The sequence below is a fragment of the Trematomus bernacchii genome, unplaced genomic scaffold, assembly GCF_902827165.1.
Source record: "Trematomus bernacchii unplaced genomic scaffold, fTreBer1.1, whole genome shotgun sequence".
Lineage (NCBI taxonomy): Eukaryota > Metazoa > Chordata > Actinopteri > Perciformes > Nototheniidae > Trematomus > Trematomus bernacchii.
The window spans coordinates 16,683,414-16,704,827 of record NW_022988043.1 but is presented as its reverse complement, the minus strand read 5'-3'; the positions used below and the strand labels follow the sequence as shown (position 1 = coordinate 16,704,827).

The 21,414-nt window shown below is 38.3% G+C and overlaps 2 protein-coding genes across 2 annotated transcripts; both read left to right on the top strand.

Annotated features, from left to right (window-relative positions):
* Window positions 1-56: 56 nt before the first annotated feature.
* On the top strand, window positions 57-5,858 carry LOC117472380 (fructose-1,6-bisphosphatase 1-like). The gene is made up of 7 exons (XM_034117530.1): window positions 57-308; window positions 1,202-1,364; window positions 2,210-2,302; window positions 3,341-3,481; window positions 3,569-3,706; window positions 3,919-4,038; window positions 5,201-5,858. The coding sequence occupies exons 1-7, from the start codon at window positions 139-141 to the stop codon at window positions 5,393-5,395; spliced, it is 1,020 nt and encodes a 339-aa protein (XP_033973421.1). The 5' UTR covers window positions 57-138; the 3' UTR covers window positions 5,396-5,858.
* Window positions 5,859-7,513: 1,655 nt separating this feature from the next.
* On the top strand, window positions 7,514-20,724 carry fbp2 (fructose-1,6-bisphosphatase 2). Its single transcript, XM_034117539.1, has 7 exons — window positions 7,514-8,005; window positions 8,590-8,752; window positions 9,772-9,864; window positions 10,985-11,125; window positions 12,574-12,711; window positions 17,329-17,448; window positions 20,219-20,724. The coding sequence occupies exons 1-7, from the start codon at window positions 7,833-7,835 to the stop codon at window positions 20,402-20,404; spliced, it is 1,014 nt and encodes a 337-aa protein (XP_033973430.1). The 5' UTR covers window positions 7,514-7,832; the 3' UTR covers window positions 20,405-20,724.
* Window positions 20,725-21,414: the final 690 nt, after the last annotated feature.

The window sequence follows — 21,414 nt, the reverse complement described above, 5'->3', positions numbered from 1 at the left end:
CCACACCTCTCGTGCGGCTCTGGATTGGCTCGTGGTGTCTTCCCCCCTCCACTCCAGTTCCGCGTTGCAGAGCATTTAAGTCCTGCAGCATTTCCGGCAACTTCTACTCTCTCTTGCTGCAGGAGAGCATCTGTCACCATGACCGACCAAGGAGCCTTCGACACCAACGTAGTGACCATGACCCGGTTCGTTATGGAGGAGGGAAGGAAGGCTAAAGGCACCGGGGAGCTGACAACGCTGCTCAACTCGCTGTGCACGGCGGTGAAGGCCATCTCCAGCGCCGTGCGTAAAGCTGGGATCGCACACCTGTGAGTAAACACTATTCTCTGAGAAGATGCCACGTTTGTTTATAAAGTTAAAAAGTTCTCTCATCCTCATGCATGCATTCACGCTGGCAAATACTGAACAGGAGACTCTGGTTCATTAAGAACCAATCAGGAAGCGCACACCTGAAACTACCTCGCCCCCTTGTATACTTTTTTATTTTATAAAACAAAACAAATATTTACAAGTTGGTTATTATATTCAACCTTGTTGCCTTGGTCTATTAGATGAATTAATGTGTTGCTGCGTCTCAACCACTTTATTTCCTTGTGTTGTCTTTTTGTTGTTATAAACTAATGTGTTTTTAATTGTTTTGTAATTTTGCTTATGACTTTGTTATCGTGACTTTGTGCTGTGCTGTACTTTAACTCTGTCTACTGATGTTATCTGCATCTACCAGTATTTCTGGTTAAATATCTATTACAAAAAACATATTCATGAACTTTTTACATAAATGCTACTTTTTTACATATAATTTTGCTTTTGTTGTCTTGTAACCATGAACATAAATCTTTATCATGCTGACTTTAGTAACTGATTCTGATTCAGACTTGACTTCCGTGTTCAATGCAGTTGCTCTTTGAAAACGCAGTGTCATGCATCACTTGCAGTTTTGTATTTTCTTAACGGGAGATTATCATGATTTCATTCCAATAAAACCTACTCTAGCACAAAGCATACAGTAATAGAGGTTTAAATAACGTTTTGTCAGTTAAGATACAGAAGAAGGCAAAATAGAAACACTTCACAAGCTGAATGTCTAAAGTAATTTGTTAGAGCATGTTAATACACTTTTGATCCGTGTATAGAAACGTGACATGATTTTTTGTATCACTCTCCCTTTTCTCACTTTTTTGTATCTTCCATGTGTCCTCAGTTATGGTATTGCTGGCACCACCAATGTGACTGGTGACCAGGTGAAGAAGCTGGACATTCTGTCCAATGATCTGGTCATCAACATGATCACGTCTTCCTTCACCTCCTGTGTGCTGGTGTCTGAGGAGAACGAGAAGGCCATTATTATAGAGCCAGAAACCAGGGTAAGTCGGTCCAGTGGAGACTTTAGATGCTGGACTCTTCGATCTCACATCTGGAATGACTTGTCAGCTGACAAAAACAAAAAAGCTTGGATTCCAGATTCTTAAAAAAGAAAAAGTATTATATTTAAAGGTGGGGTATGTAATTTATTTCAGAAACACTTTTTGTTATATTCCATGGAATGCTCTTAACATCCCGATAGCAATGAATATATTAAATGCTTTGACAATAAATACATAAAAGAATATCATCTGTGGAAGCCGTAGCGCTGTAAAAAGCACGACCAATCATTTTAGCCGGCCCGGCTAAAATAACTGGATGGCCTACCTGCCTGTCAGCCTTCCATCTGTGCACAAACTTATCCCGTGCCCTCATTGGTCATGTGCGCGTTCGTGTATTTTCAAATTCTAGCGCACTCGAGCTGGTTTCTCCAAAATTACCTACCCCACCTTTAAGTACTTCCTCCTTTTACATCTATTGCAATTCTAAAGTGTGGGAGGGCATGGTGACATTTTTATTTTTTGTTCGTCTCATGCACGCCCACAAGGAAACCCATGCACATCACTGTCAATGTGTCACACTAAACAAGCGATGTATAGGTTGCAGCTATGTGCCAAGAAATGCAGCAATGCTCCAACAAAATACATGCAAAAGGAAGACTAGAATGTAATTCAGGATGTAAAAATGTCTTTTCAAACTTGCTTAGCGACTGTTTCATGATAAGGAAATGCATTTATTTGTTTGACCTCAAGATTTGACCTGCGAGAACAATGCTTTTTGTTGAGCAAAACTGCAAAAACCTTTTGTTTGCAGATTCTTTGACAAAATATCTCCTCTTTCTCTTCAGGGCAAATACGTTGTTTGCTTTGATCCTTTGGATGGCTCTTCCAACATCGACTGTCTCGTCTCCATTGGGACCATCTTTGCCATCTACAAAAAGGTAGTAACACAGGTTAAAATCCCCATGATTACGTGTCACCAGTTTGAGTTTTGGAAGGACAAGACACGCTGACTGAAGTTGTCTCTGATAATCACTGTTTTTCTAATTGTTTCTCTGATGTAGCATTAGCCCCCAGAATTATGTTATCTAGATTAAATACCCTATTTAAAAAAGTCCACTCTAACAACAATGTTTATTTTCAGCATTTCTTTTCAATGGCAGTTATAATGTTAACAATTGTAATGTCATTTTAATAAGATGGTAAGTGAAACAAATTAAACATGTTTAACTTTCCAACAACAAACAAACAAAGTCCATTCCCCATCAGTTTGTTTTATTTAATCATCCATATGAAATGACCATATGAAAACATAACTTTGGGAGTTTAAATGCCTTAACAACAGCATGTATCAGCAGATGGCAGCATCCCCCCCCCCATATCTGAGAGGTATCGATATTTTCTTAACTTTAAAAAAATTGGTACAGTAACCTTACCTGGTATTGGATAACTTTCCTCGACAGCAGCCAGACTGACAAGGCTGCCTGTGTCTGTAGTAATCCCTCATAACACACTAATGTCCCCCCGCCTGAAAGTGGACTCCTTTGTTTTCTTCAGCTCCAACACATTGTAGCTGATAGAGATGTTTCGTACTTGAGCCTAAGTGGTTGACCAAACAGAGCCGTCCAGCTAACCAATCAGAGCAGACTATGCTCTGGTTTCAGACAGAGGGTGAAAAGAGGTTACATTACATTTTCTCATACTGCCTGCAGCACAGGCAGTATGAGAAAATGTAATTTTAAAGACCTTTTTCAACATGAAAGCATGGAGACATGTCACAGTAGAGACACAACATACAAATAATAACCTGAAAATGAGCACATGTCTTCTTTAACCCCAAATTGCTCCCGCTGTTTGAATCGGTGAGTGCTGATTTGTATATGTAAAGAGTGCTTTCAAGGGTAGTAAAGACTGGATAAGTGCTGTATAAACAGAGTCCATTTTCCATGATTGATGGCATTACTTTATGCTTCTCTCAGGCCACAGATGATGAGCCTTGTGAGAAGGACGCCCTGCGGCCGGGCCGGACCCTGGTTGCCGCGGGCTACTCCCTCTACGGCAGTGCCACCATGATGGTGATCTCCACCGGACAGGGAGTCAACTGCTTCATGCTCGACCCGGTCAGTGCTCCTGTCAAGGCCCTGTGTTTCACGTTAAAATAAACCTTGTTTTTATCTTTACTGACAGTGTCACTTCTTGATCATCAGGCAATTGGCGAATTCATCCTGGTTGATCGGGATGTGAAGATCAAGGAGCGAGGCAAGATTTACAGCTTGAATGAAGGTTACGCAAAGTACTTTGACCCCGCTGTCACAGAGTACCTGCAGAAGAAGAAGTTCCCTGAGGTAAAATTGATGTCAGGACATGTGAGGGGGAGAGCTTTAAGCGTGGTAGTGTTTTTGTATGTGCTCAAGGACAATGGACATTAATCGACATACTTTAAATCAAATATTTGTTAAGATAGACTCATTTTATCTGCAGTCTTTGATGAAAGTTGTGTGTTTTTTAATCTTGTCCAGTGCAGGGTTAAGTTACATTCTAACGCAATATTTTGCAGGATGGCAGTGAGCCCTACGCAGCCCGTTACATCGGCTCCATGGTGGCAGACGTGCACCGAACGCTGATGTATGGAGGCATCTTTTTATATCCAGGAAATGTGAAGAGCCCCAAAGGAAAGGTAAGGAACCACGACTGATTTCTGGATTGCCTACACATATCAAAACAACTTTTTTTTAAAATGACATTAAAAAGACATTATAAATGCTTTCAAATCACAAAAGTTCCATGTTAAAACGAAGTGAGAGCTACAAATTGAGAATATAATGATATAAGTAAGTGTATGGTCATTTTGTAAAGGGATGAATCTATACCATGTTAGTTACATTTTACCATGGCAAAATCTGCATTTTGCATTTACGCATTATGTACAAAAGTTGAAAGGATAAGGCCTCTGGTATTTAGCATTATTGTCAGTAAATCGACCAATGTGTTAGTCTGTCTCTCGATACTTCATGATTTCTTATTAAAATACGGGTTTCATTTGAAATGTAAGGGTATATCATTTCATTAGTGTAGCACCGTGGCTCATGGATGAATGTTGATGGTTATTTGACAACAACAGAGGAATGAGTTATGTTAGGCTTTGGATACACAGACGATACTTTCCATCATCAGGACTTTGTTGAGACCAAACTGTAGAAAGTGTCACAATGTTGTTTCTTCACTCTCCACATCCTTCCAGTGCTTGCAAGACTGAGCCGAACAAGATGTAGTCACATTTCTTTAAGGGTAGAAGGTGCCTGACTTGTACTGCATATGACAGATGGAAAAATAAGAAGTGCAGAGAAATGAAGAACAAAAGTGTTTAATAAAGTCCCAGTCCACAATAAAATTAGAAAGTGAACGTAAACGCCCAGGGTTTGCAAGATACAATTTATTTAGTACAATAAACTTTTTTTAAACGCTTTGAAAAGATGCAAAAACAACCATTTTAAATAAAATACTACAGATGAGAAAATAAAATAATGAGGGTAACAAAAAACTGCACCCTAAAAGTCTGGTTTTTCTTGCTTGCCTTTATAAGGAAGTCATATCTGTTGATGGTGGAAAGCTAACAGCAGGAAAAACCAGTTTCAATGTTCACCAGACTATTGTCTTGAATTCATATAAATTAAGTTATTACTGTAATAACCTAAGGTAGTAAAGGAGGCAAAGACAGTTGACGAAGTATGACATTAAACTATCCAGAGCCTTGCAACCAGGTAATGAAATGTTAGATTTGAATAAACATTATGAAGAGTTTGACATTGAAGCTAAACCCCCGTCCCTCCCCCTTAAAGCTGCGGCTGCTGTATGAAGGCAACCCCATGGCCTTCATCATAGAGCAGGCGGGGGGCTTGGCCTCCACCGGCCTCGAGCCCCTTCTGGACATCCAGCCCGAGAGCATCCACCAGAGGGCTCCAGTGGCTCTGGGCTCCAAAGAAGACGTCCTGGAATACATCTCAATCTGCCAGAAACATGCACAGAAGAAGTGAGACCGCACTGACTCACTCTCACACCCATCACGGTCGGGCAAACAACTTTGTTTCCCAAACTGGAAGTCGGCTTTTTTTACGACGCTTGATAATGGTTTCTTACTTTAAAGAAATGTGGAGTTACACGGTTTTGAATATCATTTGAGCAATGCTCATGTTCTGCTGATACATAATAGAAGAAAGGTGGTTCAATCGGAAACATGAACGCTGTACAATAAGCTAAATTACACACACATTCCACACAAAGTTACCAAAGATGAAAAGTGCCAACAAATAACAAGACAATTGCACTTTTAAAAAAAACTGAAGAATTGTTTACCTCCAGTTGTGCCTTTTTCCTTAAAATGAAGATACATTCTAGTCAGGGGACGGACCAATACAACCTCTATGCATACACCATGATGCCTTTTAAATATGTGAATGTTGGAGTCTCAATAAATTCAAATGAGTCTTAAGAAGACAAGCAGTCTTTTCATCATTTTTGAAACATGTATCAAATCCTTAAAGAGAACAGATTTGTTGTATTTGTATTTAGTGTCTCTACTGTGACATGTGTCATGCTTTAATGTTCAAAAAGCTCTTTATTCTCCTCCTACTGCCTGTGCTGCAGCACCTCTTTTCACCCTCTGTCTGAAACCAGAGCCCAGTCTGCTCTGATTGGTTAGCTGGCCGTTGTAATTGGTCAATCTCTTAGAGATGTCCCGCCCCTTAGCTTATCACGTACAATGTGTTGGAGCGCTAGCCATATAGGCGCAAGTGTTACATAGTGATGTCACTATGTTACAGATGTAAACATAGAACTCCAATGGAGGTGTTCAGGCAGGGGGCGAGTGTGTGGGAGAGAAACTGGAGGGAACTTTGGGATGTTAGACTTTGCACACCATTTACATGCACAAAAAAAGATATAGCACACTACGAGGAAGGCAAAACCTCAAAAAGCATAATAGGGCCTCTTTCAAACTCACACACAGGCAGTTGCATTCTTTATAAGTATTCTAAAATATTCTTCACATGGAGCCCAAACTGTTTCAAATATAAATACTCTCATCCACTGTCTACTTTTATCTATATTAGTATTACAAATCATTATTATTATTAAATGATAGAATTACATCAACTAAACAGCTGAAACCTGAGCGATAGTGTAAGTGGGTAGAATAAGCAAATACTTGAGAGAGGAAATGAATGACTACAAATAAAGTCATTGCATTTCAAGAAATTGAAAAATTAGAAGATATACGGTCAAAACAAGTTAAGAGATACTTAATCCAGAGTTGACCTTTCAGCTAAAGGTCAGTGTGAGAGCACAGAGCCCTACTGACCTTTAACGCTCGCTGCAGAACTGAATCTGCCTCTCACATCTCACATCTCCCTCTGGCTTTAACCTGTGTCGTGCTGAAGCTCAGAAACGTTCAAACGGAATAATCCCTTTAACCTAAGAGTTAGTATGAGTGAAATAAACCATATTACATCATTATATGCACATGCTTTCAGTTCTGTAATAAACGTTACAGTACGATGTTCTAACATGAGTACAATTCACAGTTCACCACAAATAGTGGAAAACAACAAATACATGAAGTAAAGTGTTGACATAACTGTTTTTTACTTGAGTTTTTCCATTTCTTTATGCTACTTTTATTCTGCTCATCCACATCTAAGAGGCAAATATCATACTTTTTACTGCACTACCTTTATTTAACACTAATAGTTACTTTTTACATTAGAATACATGATATACTTATATGTTATGATACAGTACTTTACTACCAATCTACCCAGTTTTTTAAAGTATTTAAATATGGCTTCCCATTGACAAACATGTCAATGTATTTGTTAGTAATGACAGGATAAGATAATATTCTATAAGACCATAATTCTGTGAGAGAAGCCATGCCGCGTTCTGAGTACATTTTGCCTATAGTACTTTTGTACTTTTACTTGTTAAATGTTGAATTCAGAACTTATAATGATGTATTTTCTGACCTTAGAATTTCTACTTTTACTTAAGCAGAGAGCTTGATTACTTTCTCCACTTCTGCACCACATGAACCTACAGTATATGAAGAACATGTATGCAGATATGTACTGTAGAGAGTTGTTCCAGCACGCAAAGGACCTCAGTGTCGTGTGCAAACACATGTGTTTAAAATACTGAGAATGAACCTTCAAGTTTTTGTTCAGTTCCTGTTTACTACACAGGGCTTTCCTTGTGCAGGACTAAGCTGTGCCTGTCTCTCCTGCTGACACCTGACACCCCCTCACCCGACTCACACACACACCCTCAAGCTTCCACACTCACAAATAGCTCCCCTTGGCGTGCGGTCATGGCTCTGGGTATGAAAAGTACGTAGCTGGTAATCGGGTCTCTCACTCGCTGACCGTCCTTCGCCCTATCTGCTGCCCACCAGGAGGGACAGAAGGAACAGAAACCAGCATGTCGGACCAGTCTGCTTTTGACACGGACGTATGGACCCTGACCCGGTTCGTCATCGAGAACGGCCGCCAGGCTAAGGGGGCGACCGGGGAGCTGACCCAGCTCATCAACGCTATACTGACCGCCGTCAAAGCCATTTCCTGTGCTGTGCGCAAGGCAGGCCTGGCCCACCTGTAAGTACTGAGGTACTGGAATGGGATACATGGGATTAAGTGCTACACATGCACCACACACTACTGACTGTAGTATGTTGTTTAAAAAAGACTGAGGTACTAATTGTATTTGTTTAAGTAAAAAAATGCTTGCATCCCTTTAACGAGAGGTCAGAGGTCAAGGTCAGCTGCAGAACAGCAGCCAGCGCTGGTAGGAATTCAGTGTCAGCTATAGGTGGTTGTTTGACATTTTGCTTCACTGCCACATTTGGTTTAAGAGCTCAGGGTGTGTATGTAACTGGAGGATTCAAACTCTCACTCATGAGACACTGGTAATGCTGATATGACTGTTGAATGCCTGCTGTGTTGAATGCAAAGACAGTGAGCTTTTGTTGATTTAAGGTGCATTTCAACACTAACTTCAAATGAAGCTTATATGAATTATTGTATTCTATGTTATGTCATCTTATCTCTCACATTTTTACTTTAACTTCTTATGATTGTACAAATATTTGTGTAATATGTTATAGTCTAACACAGAGCAACTGTCACGACATCCAATTTCCTCCGGGATAACTACAGCCTTCTGACTCTGGTGCACACAGGCAGGGCTTGGCGGGCTCGGTGAACGTGACGGGAGACGATGTGAAGAAGCTGGACGTGCTGTCCAACGTCCTGATGATCAACATGCTGCAGGCGTCCTACGGCAGCTGCTGCATGGTGTCCGAGGAGAACAAGGAGCTCATCGTCACCCCCAAAGACAAGAGGGTGAGGAGGAGCAGCTCGCTCTGAGGATGGGGTGATGGACTTAGGCAGATATGTTTGTGTTCCGGAATACACCTGTCCTGTAATCCACATGTTGATTGGATAGGATGAGCTTTATATCAATCCCCAGGCAGCAGCACGCAGACTTTTCAAAAGCAATTAAACTCATAATTAAGTCAGTTGAATAAAATATATTATTATTTCAATCTGTAAACTGTAACATATTGACTCAAAACTCCCTTTTAGCCATGAGTCAGAAGTAGGTGAAACAAACCATATTACTGAATGATATCTATATGCTTTTATTTCAGTTATAACGAGTTAATGGAGGATGTTTCAACATGAGTTAAGCTGAGTAAAGCTTCCTTGTACGCAATATAAACTTAATCATGTGGAATACGTATGTGGATAGAACTTTGGAGGAGGAGGAACGTTTGTTATCAATTCAGAATATCAGAATACCTTTATTCGACCCACAGATGGGAAATGTACAAGGTCTCTGCATTTGACCCTTCCCAGTGTTAGGCTGCCATTATGTACGGCACCTGGGGAGCAGTGTAGGGAACTCAGGGATACCTAGCACTTGGTCTTTCTGGGACTCGAACTGGTGACCTTCCGGTTTCCGAGCCAAGTCCCTATAGACTTAGCCACCACCGCCCAATTTGTTTGTCATTAAAGTGTATTCTCAACCCTTTAACTCTATGCTTATGAGTTGTATCTATTAGCTGTATTAGTCTGGCTTAATTTAGAGGAATTGAAATAATAACACAAACAGACAGCACATAAAAGTTATTGAATATTGAATGAAACTCCTGAGTGCTGCTGAATTAGACTTAAGTGAATCCATATCAGATTTACAGCAGCAACAAACACCTGAATTCTATTTACACATGACCTATTTTCAATTTAGAGGTCACATTTTTAAAGTCTCTTATAAAGAGAAACAGCTTAAAAGTGAAATTGTTCAGATTTTATTCAAACATAATGACATTTTTTTCATATATTTGTTTGTTTTGTCACAGGGAAAGTACGTTGTCTGTTTCGACCCTCTGGACGGCTCCAGTAACATCGACTGCTTGGCTTCTATCGGCACCATCTTTGCCATCTACAAACGGGTGAGTGTGACCTCTGCAGTGATGCACGAGCCATGACAAAAAAGATTCTGATATCACAATGTAAGAATGTTTTTTATGCAATTTTACTTAGAAAAAAACAAACATCAGACAATCATAGCACCTTGTTATTCCTATTTCCAATAATTGTATAATAATAATTAAATGTATCACATTGTATGAACCATCAGAATATGTGTATATGTTGTATAGTAGGATAATTACATTTTAAGAAAACATATGTAGTTACTCTCTACAGACACAAGGGGGCACTGTTGTCCAACTAATTCCGGTTTACACTATTATAAATAAGTAGTAAATTATTTATGTCTGGGTTTAATCACCCGCTTTTAACCTAAGTATGTGAATTGACGTGCTATTAATTCAAAATGCATTGATTGTTCATCTTGTTTGTGAACAGCAGCAGTTTGAGGAAATGTATCACCTTTTTCTTTTACGCAAGTAAAACACAACAGTGTAGAAATACTCTGTTACCAAAATCTGCCATTCAAAATGTTAATAAGTATTAGCATCAAAATATACATTAGGTACCAATACAAAAAGTATTGATTATGCAGATTGGCCATTCTTTAAAATGATTTATACTGTATCAAAGATTATACTTCATTTTTTATTTTGAAGTCGTTAAAGGCAGGGATAACTGTAATGACTTTGCGTTTTGCCAGCTTTTTAAAACCAAAATAGTGAGTCACAATTCATTAGTCAATTACATTTTTATATCAATATGAACCTGGAAAGAAGCTTATTTTATAGCTTATCTTGTCAAATAAATGTAGTGTGTAAAAGTAAAATATGTGCTTCCAAAGTGTAGTGGAGTAGAAGTACCAATGAGCATAAAATAGAAATACACAGATAAACTACAAGTACCTTAACAATGTACTTAAGTGCAGTGCTTAAAGTGATGTCACTATGTTACGGAAGTAAACAAATAGGTCCAACGGAGAGGCGTTACCTTCCACCACTGCCTTTTTACTGTAAATGTTTTTGCATACAGTGCTTCCAACAGACATCCTTAGGGCCATAGCTTCTGGGAAACTGAAGTCTGCAGGACCCCTGTTCATGTTTTCTTCTTTGTTGGTTTATCTGTTGTTTTGTGGTCCAGGTAACAGATGGGGAGCCCACAGATAAAGATGCCCTGCAGGCGGGAAACAACATAGTGTGTGCGGGCTACACTCTGTACGGCAGCGCCACCCTGATGGCCATCAGCACCGGGGCCGGCCTCAACTTCTTCACCCTGGACCCTGTGAGCTTCACTCTGCATCATGTCCACAGCTTCATATCTACAGCTCTCCTCTGACCTCCACCGCTGGCTCTTCTTTTTAACATTCTGCTCTGACAAACATGATCTCTGCTGTTTACTGTTATATGCTTTTATTCTGTCAATCATTCCTCCATGCTGAAAGTCTTCACAATGCGATCAGCGATGGAGGGGACTGTAAACACACATACATATTTTTTTATTTGGCAGTAGTAAGTGCTACCTTTTTCATATAAATCCTTGAAGATGCAAACATTTCAGATCTTTCTTCTTTACATTGGCAGTTGTTTCCCTTTTTTAATATCATTTTAATATAGATTTTGAATATCTTTTATGTTTTTATAATTTCTTTCAGTCTTTAAAGCCATGTTATGATGTATCTTACCTTTATCATATTCCTGATTCAGATCAACTTTTTTTATGCTTAGACGCAACTGATCATTAGGATTTTACCTTAGGAAAAGCAGCTTTTATTATAACAGAATGGAAATAGTCAACTCATATTTGTAAGTAATGTAAGTTGTTGTTATGCATCCAGAAAACCTGAGAAATCTAGAGTGTGTTTAACCCTCCTATTGTCTTCGTGTTCGTGGTCAAATTTGACCGGTCCTGTTTTAACTGCTATTACATTAATACAAAAACCATTAATCATCACCAAATTTCATTTAACACCCTTTCAAACTGTAAATATTGTATCAGACTACTGGTATACATGAACAACTGCAGTACATACACAAAGAATGGACACTGAACATGTATTGCGTGTGCCAGGTGTGATCCATGTGGGGGGATGGGCACATGAGGGGGGGGGGGGAAACATCTAGTGTGTGTGTGTGTGTGTTTGTGTGTTTTATCTGATCCGGATGGTTACTAATTCCTTTTCTTTATGGTGGTCATTTGGACCGGGAACACCATGGGTGTTACAAAGTTGACTAAATCATCCAAAATGCAATGAAAGTGGTGATCAGCAATTCTATATGTTCAAATGTCTACTGTGAAGGATATCATAAAGCCTTAATGCAATCGAATGTAAAACAAAAAAGTTATGATTGATGAAAGTAGTGAATCGGTCAGATTTGACCCGAAGACAACATATTACATTATTATTTTATAATACAGAACATGTATTTTGCATTCTCCTCTCTAGCATTTTTTTTATGGACTCTCTTCACAAGTATATTGAGGTTATTTATAAGAAATAACATACGTTCTTTCCCATGAGTTTCCAAATAATTATTTCTCCAAAAAGGCATATAAAGCTGTTTAAATAATTGTGTCCACTTATCTTTTGAAATGCTTCAGAAACCTCTCTTTGATCAAATTAAGACAAAGCCAACTCTCATCATTTGAATTCCTCTGTTGTTGTTTTAATAAATCCATTCTTGTTGTTTGCCCTGATTATCCGAGTTAAACATTGTGTTCTTGTTCCTCAGGCCATAGGCGAGTTCATCCTGACTGAGAGGAACGTGAAGATCAAGCAGAAGGGAAAGATCTACAGTCTGAACGAAGGCTACGCCAAGTACTTCCACCCCTCTATCAACGAGTACCTCCAGCACAAGAAGTACCCCGAGGTGAGAGCCAAAGTGAAACACAGTTTAGAGAAACTGATATCACAAACATTATTCCGATCCAAAGCTTTGTCATTTATCATTTCCACTGTGTGGTTGTGAATCTGATATCTCTAACCAGAACTGATTAGCATCTGTTGTGCTGACACGGCACTATGCTCAGGACGTGAAACACCAGCAGCCTCTCACACTCATCACATGAATTCTGACAAAGCATTTTCTCTGGTAGAATGAGTTCAAAAGGGCCCGCTCCTCAGCCTATCATGTAACATGTGTTGGAGATCTAGCCAATAGAAGCGTGAGTGTTACATAATGTTGTCAGTATGTAACACAAGTTAACAAAAGAGTCCAATGGAGGCGTTACAGGCAGCGGGGAGTGTGTTAGAAAGAAGCTCCTAACTCTTGGGATTTTAGCCTTTGCAGACCATTCACATGCACACAAAGCTTTACAACACACTACAGGAAAGTGAAAACCCCAAATAGTTACCCTTTAAGAAGGAGCTTTGGTTGGCACCAAACAAAAAAAGCTGCCTTTTCTAAAGGGTAAATTGGAGGGTTTTTAAAAAAGTCTTTCTAAAGAGCAAAAATAAAGTAGGAATCTTACTTTTTCTTTAAGAAACTGCCATTATCAAACTTTTAGCTCAAACAAGGAATTTAGTTTTATTGTGAAACTTATTAAAGATGTGGAATAGTTTGTCAAAAGTTAAAAAAATACAATTGGCCAATGGTTTGCTGCTGCTCAAATAGACTTAAGAGGAATCAGTAACTTCAAATACACATCAAACTAGACATTCAAATAAAAGAAATTCATTTAAATTGTAAGTTTAATGTAGAGAAAAGGGGGACATTTAAGGTGATAGTCTCCATGCAGCCTGGTAGAGGCAGAGAGCAGCCGACCCGCAGACATGTGATCCGTCAGAGTGAGGCGTTCCCCTCAGACAGGAGAGACTCGGTCAGCTGAGCTGCAGGATGGCAACACAGTTCACTGCAGGAAACACAGTGTTCCTCAGGAAACTGCAGCTACTCATCTGGAAACTCTGATCCCCACAAGGCTCGCTCAGCACTTCTGCAGCAGGGTCACCAACATGACCTCGAAGTCATGAGTGATGCTTTTGCTGATCTCATTGTCATTAAGGAAATATCATCTTGAATGCCGATCTCTAAAGCTTGTTATAGGCCACAGTGGCACCACATTGGAATACAAGCCTGTTCTATTATATTTGGTATCACCCTCAATACATTTTATATAAAGACTTTAAACCCTGAAGAGTCGCCCTGTACAGTTTTCTTCAGGACAACAGCTGTAGTGTGCTTGAATTCACATCACTGAGAAAGGATTCCAACAGGGTCACAGCAAAGAAAGTAAACAAGACATCTTAAGGAATGTTTCAAACCACTCTCTCCGAATAAATACACTTCTTCTCCTCTGTCCAGATTACTCCTAATGTTTCAAACACTTCCATCGAAATGAATGGCCGTGCAGCAGCCGGTCTTTATGGACCTCATAACTGACAACAACTTTCTGTCAGTCACTTTGTTGTGCTGTCAGAGCCAAAACTTTGATGTGTTCTGCTTTCAGAGAACATTGGAGACTGTTTATGTGTATCTTACAATGTCCTTTAACTTTGGGAAATCTTATTTGTAATTTGTTTCTTTTCTCCTATGTCTTTTGTACATCACTTTGAATTGCCTTACTGTTGAAAAGTTAACACTAACATAACATACAAGTATAATCAATATTTGTATAGTGTATAATATGAAAAACAGCTCAAAGTGTGTTACAAATCCAAACAAAATATGTAAATTCAGCAGGTTAGTAATGTTTTCTTTTTGCAATAAGATGCCATGCCCTTATTTATGGCCTCTGATGCTCGTCTTAGTTTCCTGTGAGAGTTCAAGTGTTGTTTCAGGGCCTTTAAGACTTTACAAAAGTACATTTTGCGTGACAAAAATGTATCAGTAGTGCCACAGAGTTCCTATTGCAACTCTATCAGTTAGAATCCTTCATCGGTGGAACAGTCATCATCACGTTACCCTTCACTCCACCATCATGACACAGCACAATGCAGCGGTAAACCACACTGTTACTCACTGTCCTGTGAGTGTTCACATGGCAAAAACTTGTCTCACAAGTTGTACTGGAATGTGAATGTTGCTAAAAAGGACGCACGGAGAAGTTGACATTTAGTTTGAACATGGTGTCCTTTTACCTTTTTTTAATTTCTCAATCACTTTAACCAGTTGTGCGCTCAGGCATGCCTGCTGTTGGCAGATCATCACACGTGAAAGTCTAGAAAATCAGGAAAATGGAAGTTATATTAACAACACATCTTTCCATAAGTTCCTAAACCCTCTTCCAGAGACACAACACTCACTTTAAATCAGATTGTTTGCATTCCGGGATGTTTATTTCATAAGTCAAAGTATTCAATTTGCAACCTAAAGCAGAAGATATTACCACTAAATAGTTGTCTAACATTGGCCCATTTTTAGAAATACAAGGTTACAAACTCTTTGTCTTCTCTGTCAGGGTTAATAAGCTTTACGTCATGAGTAGAATCTTTTTTGCAGATCATTTTCAGACACAACTGTCCCACACGTTCTTCTTATTCATGTTTCCTTTTTTAATTTGAGGAAGTTTCATGCCGTCTAAACTGTTGCCCACTGGATGTGTTTTCTAAGAGTGTTATTTATGTTATTGTGAAATACTATGCGGGAACACACACACACACACCCCTCCCTCACGATGAGTGGGATGTGACTCAGCACCACATGACTCTGCATCACGTTGAGCCGGCCTCAACACGCAACACACTACAGGTTCTACTTTAAGACAGTTGTTTCGTTGTTTAGTTTGTTTTATTTGAAGTACCCGGTTTAACAGTGGACTTTTATGGAGTGAGCATTAAAGTGTGGAATCAGTGAGTCTTAGAAAACATGGTGAAATGAATTAGAGGAACTCTTAAATAATGAGGGATCAATACAAATAAAATGTGTTTTTGTGGTGGCAGAAAGCTAGTGTGGGTAACAGTGAAGAAGCCAGCAAGACAGAGTAAGCTATATTTATATTAGATTAGATTAAATCACACATTAGATTAAATTATTCAACCAAAACATGTGGCTCAATGATGCCAAATATTTTCCAATGAAAGCAAAAGCACAAGCTCCAAAATGAATATAGTGAGAAAGTGATTTAGGCCAAATGAAATGATTGGACAGGCTTATTACAGTCCAGCTACAGCCAACATGTGATTGGTTTTTTGCTGTGCGATGTATTTCAACAAATATGTAAAAAGATGTTAGTAAGATACATGACCCTCTCTGGTTTGAACGTTTGTTGCAGCAGCTGCAGGCGGACTTTGACCGTCTGTTGTTTGCTGTTTGGTTTTTCTCCGTCGGCAGGTCAGAGCGCCTCGAGATTTGTTGAGGCTGCAGTTTTCAAATGAGCAGCCTGACTGACTGCTTTATAAATGACAGGGTTTTTTAAAAGTATGTACTATAAATGTCCAGTAAAGCAAAATATGTGTTAGAATCAACCACTACGATGTTTGCACACCAGATTTCCTATTTTTACTAAACAAAAGAATGCAAAAGGGATCATTACATTCACTGATGTTTTATGAGGTGAACATGTTTCTATTTCAGTGTGTGAATGGTCACAAATAACTAAAGAGCAGGGTTTTTTCCCTGTAGGATTCTTTCTTTTTTCTCTTTTAACCAATTGTTCAACAACATGTTGTTTTGCCAAACAGGCCATTTAACGTGCCTTTTTACATTTAACATTGAATAATCGTGAGCAGACTGTTTTTAGGGAAGTTACATAGACAAATGAAGACTTATCAAAGTGATTACAACACATTATATAACGTCCATTTTTAGAAGTGACTGCCAGCTGACCTTAGATCAGGATCACACTCTCTTTACAGGGTAACAAACCAACAGTTCTGCCTGGATCAGAATTCTCCTCACTAGTTAAACCCTCACGATGAAGGTTTTGATTTAGGTAAAATTCTTCATTCATTCATTCTTTGGCAAAAGAAATATGTGTAACATATTGACCAAATGAGTGAAGAGTTGAGCGATTTCAAGCTGCATGGGGGGGGCGTGAGAATCCTTTATGTAAAGTTCCCACACCCACCATGAAAACCTGTTAGTATTGGAATTGGTTGTTACTGAATACAAGCTGCTGTTCTCTATCAGAGAGGAAACTACCAACCTTCAACCTGTACTGTTCTATGACTTTTATGGCAAACAATACTATGACTTTTTATTTTCATATAGATATACATATACAGTATACATTTAATTCAACAAAGAATGTGGCATGCATTCACATTTTTATGACATTTAAAAAAAACATATTTTGACATTTCTTTCTCTTTTTTCTCTACAAATATAATATACTGCACATTGTCAGAAATCCGCCATTCCACATAATGAGTATTTTTACTTTTGGTACTTTAAGTAACTGTAAAACATTGATCTGTACTAAAGATTTTAAATCCTTTTAATTTACCTGATTTTGCTAGTTTTACTTAAATCAAAATCAAAAATGTGAAAAGTTTGAGAAATATCTTACTAGATTTACTAATAATCAAAACATCCTCTGCCCTCCTGCAGGACGGCAGCTCTCCCTACGGAGCGCGTTATGTGGGCTCCATGGTCTCAGATATTCACCGCACCATCGCCTACGGAGGGATCTTCATGTACCCCGCCAACGAGAAGAGCCCCAAGGGGAAGGTAACCGCTGACCTCCACCAACCTTTATCTGGCCAATATTCAGATGAACACATAAAACCTTTAAGATTGACATCAACGACCACAGAATCATATGCTACCTAAATGTTTCCACTTACATCTACTTCATGGCAGAATGATAACATCTTTGTCTGGTTTAGAAACTATAGTCTAAATACAGAGGAGGAGGTGACACTTTTGGCTCAGAGTATCCTGCTTCAAACATCACCAAGGCTCTCTTCAACATTGTTCAATAATGGTGAAATACTAGGCAATACTTTGGACAAATAAAGCATAACATTTTTTATTTTGTATTGAAAGATTACAAATAAATATCAATCGAGTGTAATTCCAGAGACCATCTTGTCCACACATGTCTGGAAGACAATGGCCTCTTTTCAAAGTCCCACCCCTCTATTTCCTTGATGAGGCCAATCCTTCCTCCGTTTTTGATCAGCTGTGATGTCAAATCACAAAAATACAAGAAAAAGTCAACAGCAGCCGAAAAGCCCTCACCTAAAGATACAGACAGACATGTAGCCAGAAGCTAGTGATATAACTAAAGCAACTATAGATTTGAACTTAATCTCAGGTGTTTGAACAACAGAGCTGTATGAGGTCAACAAAGAGACTAGTAACACGTGTTGAGACAGGATTTGTGTCAGCTGACTAACTGTTTCTGAGCAAAGCAAACGCTCGGTCACCTTTTACCTTAACCTGGACTCTGGAACAGCTGGTAGGCTAACAGCAGAACTGAGAGCCTTTATGAAACGTTCACTGAAGCACATTAGTCTGGCCATGAAGTCCTAAGTAAATACTTTAAAATGTTTTCTAAGAAAGTGGTAGCCAGCGCAGGCTAAATGAGGAGCAGTTTGTAACCTGAGGCTGTTTTTCTCCTCCTGTGCTAAATAAAGCCCGGAGACAGTCGAGGCGCGTCACAGAGATACACAACAACAACTCTCCCCCATTTATCCTGAACCTACTGTCTTAGTTTACAGCTTTAACAATGTTTCATTATCAAGATGCTCAAATTGCAAAACAACACATTGAAATTAGATTCTAATTTTTACTTTAACAGCAGCATGGAGTTGAATGATTGCTTGTTGTTGTGGTGTCACAGCGTGTCTCATAACAGACTCTGAACTTACTGACCTTACTCTTCATGTGTTATTAGACATACAGGAGGGCAAGGCTGTATTGATTTAGCACATTTAAATCACATTGGTATCTCAAAGGGCTTTACATATCTCTTGTTTCCTTGTTTCATCTGTTTTTATTGTCTGGTTACACAGAGCAAAATACTGATAAATCAATGCATACAAATATACAAAATAAGTGATATGGATAAAATACACAATAAGTAAAAAAGAAATCAACAAACATGCAAAGTATAGTGTGTCAAAAGTTCAAGACAAAATAGACATTGTACAGTATTGCAAAAATATAGAAAAAGGGAAAAAGTATTATATGTCGAAAATGTACCAAATAAAACCCAGTGTAGTATGTCTTAAAAGCAACACAAAAAAAACATAGAGTAGTATGTAAAAAATATCATAAAAAACAGCATAGTACAGTAAGTTGACAATATGAGAAATTACAAGGCAGTATACTATGTTTAAATATATAGGAAAAAACAGCGTTGTATACTACATCGAAAATATGCGGGGAAAAAGGACCTAGTATAGAATGTCAAAAATCTGAAAGAAAAACGACATAGAAAAGTATGGTATACAGTATAGTATGTCGAAAATATGTGAAAGAACAAAGTAGTATAAAATGTTGAATACAAATTGTAAAAAAAACAACATAGTTTATTATGTCACACATATCATAAAAACGACATAGTATAGTATGTTTAAAAATATGAGAAAAAACAACATAGCATGTCGAAAATATGAGAAAAGACGACATAGTTTGAAAAATGAAAAGAAAAAACTGCATACTATATTTTTTTTGTGGTAAGGCCAAGGACCACATTTTTTGGATCCCTCAAATAAATTCAACAAAAACATGCTTCAAACTGGAATACACTCTGAAAGACAACAGTAAGGTTTAACCCCCCCACCCCAACTAAAAATGTACATTGTTCACACTTCATCTAAATGCAGTCCAGTTTTATCACAGATGTCCGTCTGTGCTTTGAACTGAAACTGTTTAAAGTATTTCACAACCATTTACACAAATACTTCCTTGTATAGAATGTACCAAAGTATATTAACAAGTACTGTACTTAAGTACACATTTTAGTTACTTGTACTTTAGTTAAGTTGATTTTTCTTTATTTGTATGGAAAGCATTCTGTTTTATACTCCACTACAATTGGCAGCTTGAGTCACAAGCTAATTTAAGTGAACAAAACTAAATATAAATCAAGATTGATAATTATAATCCAGTAATTTAATACACTTTATTCAGAATTTTGACATTCCGCATAATGAACACTTTTACTTTTCGTATATTTTGATGGTAAGAGTTTGCAGTATTTTAACAGTGTGGTTTTTATACTTTACGTTTACTAAGACTCCATACTATTACCTACCTTACTACCTCAGACCCAGAGTTGTCGTGTTTTACCTTTTATGATATGTCCAAGTTTGATAACATCTAATGACTGCTACAACAATTAAAATACATTCTGTCACAAAGTCTTTGAAGCTAAAAGAAAATACTATTTGCGTGAGTATAAAGTGTTTGACCTAGGAAGACTAGCAAACAATTTTATTTACTTTGTGTTTCATAACGCCATCCTTTGTTTCCATGTTCCTGCCCAAAGCTGCGGTTGTTGTACGAGTGCAACCCCATCGCCTTCCTCATTGAGCAGGCGGGGGGGCTGGCCTCCACCGGCTTCCAGAGGGTGCTGGACATCCAGCCCGAAGAGCTCCACCAGAGGGTCCCCTTCGTGGTGGGCTCCCCCGACGACGTCAACGAGTTCCTGACCTTCGTCAAGAAGCACCAGTGAAGCTGCACAGATTTATATATACAGCTCCTATCAAATGACACAAGGTTATTTTTTGGGGGATCTCTATGTACCAAAATAGAATCATTATTTTGCAGTTTTATCAAAATGTATAAGTTGATCACAAATCGTGGAATAATACAAAAAATAAATGAATAACAGTTTTAATAAAATTGTATTTGTTCTTTTAAGTAGGCTACTCCAACCCATGTTTTTTTTCTAATTGCAGAATAATTGTGCAACACAGGCAAATTGAATTCCTTAATAATATCACAACGGATCATCTGTTTTCATCAAATAAATAAATAAACAAATACAGATTCTGCTGCTCCCTGTACATTTCAGCTTGTCCTCACACATGATTTTGAAGTTGTAATAATAATATACACTACAATATATTGTTTGATAAACACAGGTTATTGAATTTCCTGAATCAAAGAATATTTAAATATGTAATACGTAAGGGGGTTACAGTGTCAATTCAAAAAGTGTTGAAAACTGATTACTTTACGACAAAAAGTTAAATAATCAATTAAGTTATAGTTTATGGGACATTTTAAGAAGAAACACCCACAATGTGCTGCTTTTTATTTATATTGTCCAGTGTTTTTATTATCAGTCAGACTATATAATATAATTAGACAGAATTATAATTTTATTTCAAATTACCCTAAATTAAATAGACACCAGTAATCATTGGTTACAGCCCTGATTAACCCCTCATACCTTTAGGACCCATGTAATCTTACCCATTGTGAGAGAATCAATAATCCTCTCTGATCCAGAGCCAGACGCGAGCTCAGCTGCTCTCACAGGAAATCATGTGACTCTACGTGTTAGACCGTCGCGTGGGATTATCAACAGCTGAAGGCTCATTTAGCATCCGAATACCAAAACTGAACATTGATTTCTGCTCTTATGTTGGAAGATAATGCAATGTCATCACGTTTAAAAACACAGCTGATGGTATTATAGGGCGACATTGATCACATTTGTCAGTGAGCCTTAAGAAA

What these genes read in the sequence shown, in the direction of transcription:
- LOC117472380 (XM_034117530.1), top strand. Translation starts at nt 139, where the DNA reads ATGACCGACCAAGGAGCCTTCGACACCAACGTAGTGACCATGACCCGG. An exon ending in AAAGCTGGGATCGCACACCT is followed by an intron (nt 309 to 1,201) that starts GTGAGTAAACAC and finishes ATGTGTCCTCAG; the next exon opens with TTATGGTATTGCTGGCACCA. An exon ending in TCTTTGCCATCTACAAAAAG is followed by an intron (nt 2,303 to 3,340) that starts GTAGTAACACAG and finishes TGCTTCTCTCAG; the next exon opens with GCCACAGATGATGAGCCTTG.
- fbp2 (XM_034117539.1), top strand. Translation starts at nt 7,833, where the DNA reads ATGTCGGACCAGTCTGCTTTTGACACGGACGTATGGACCCTGACCCGG. An exon ending in TCTTTGCCATCTACAAACGG is followed by an intron (nt 9,865 to 10,984) that starts GTGAGTGTGACC and finishes TTTGTGGTCCAG; the next exon opens with GTAACAGATGGGGAGCCCAC. An exon ending in AGCACAAGAAGTACCCCGAG is followed by an intron (nt 12,712 to 17,328) that starts GTGAGAGCCAAA and finishes GCCCTCCTGCAG; the next exon opens with GACGGCAGCTCTCCCTACGG.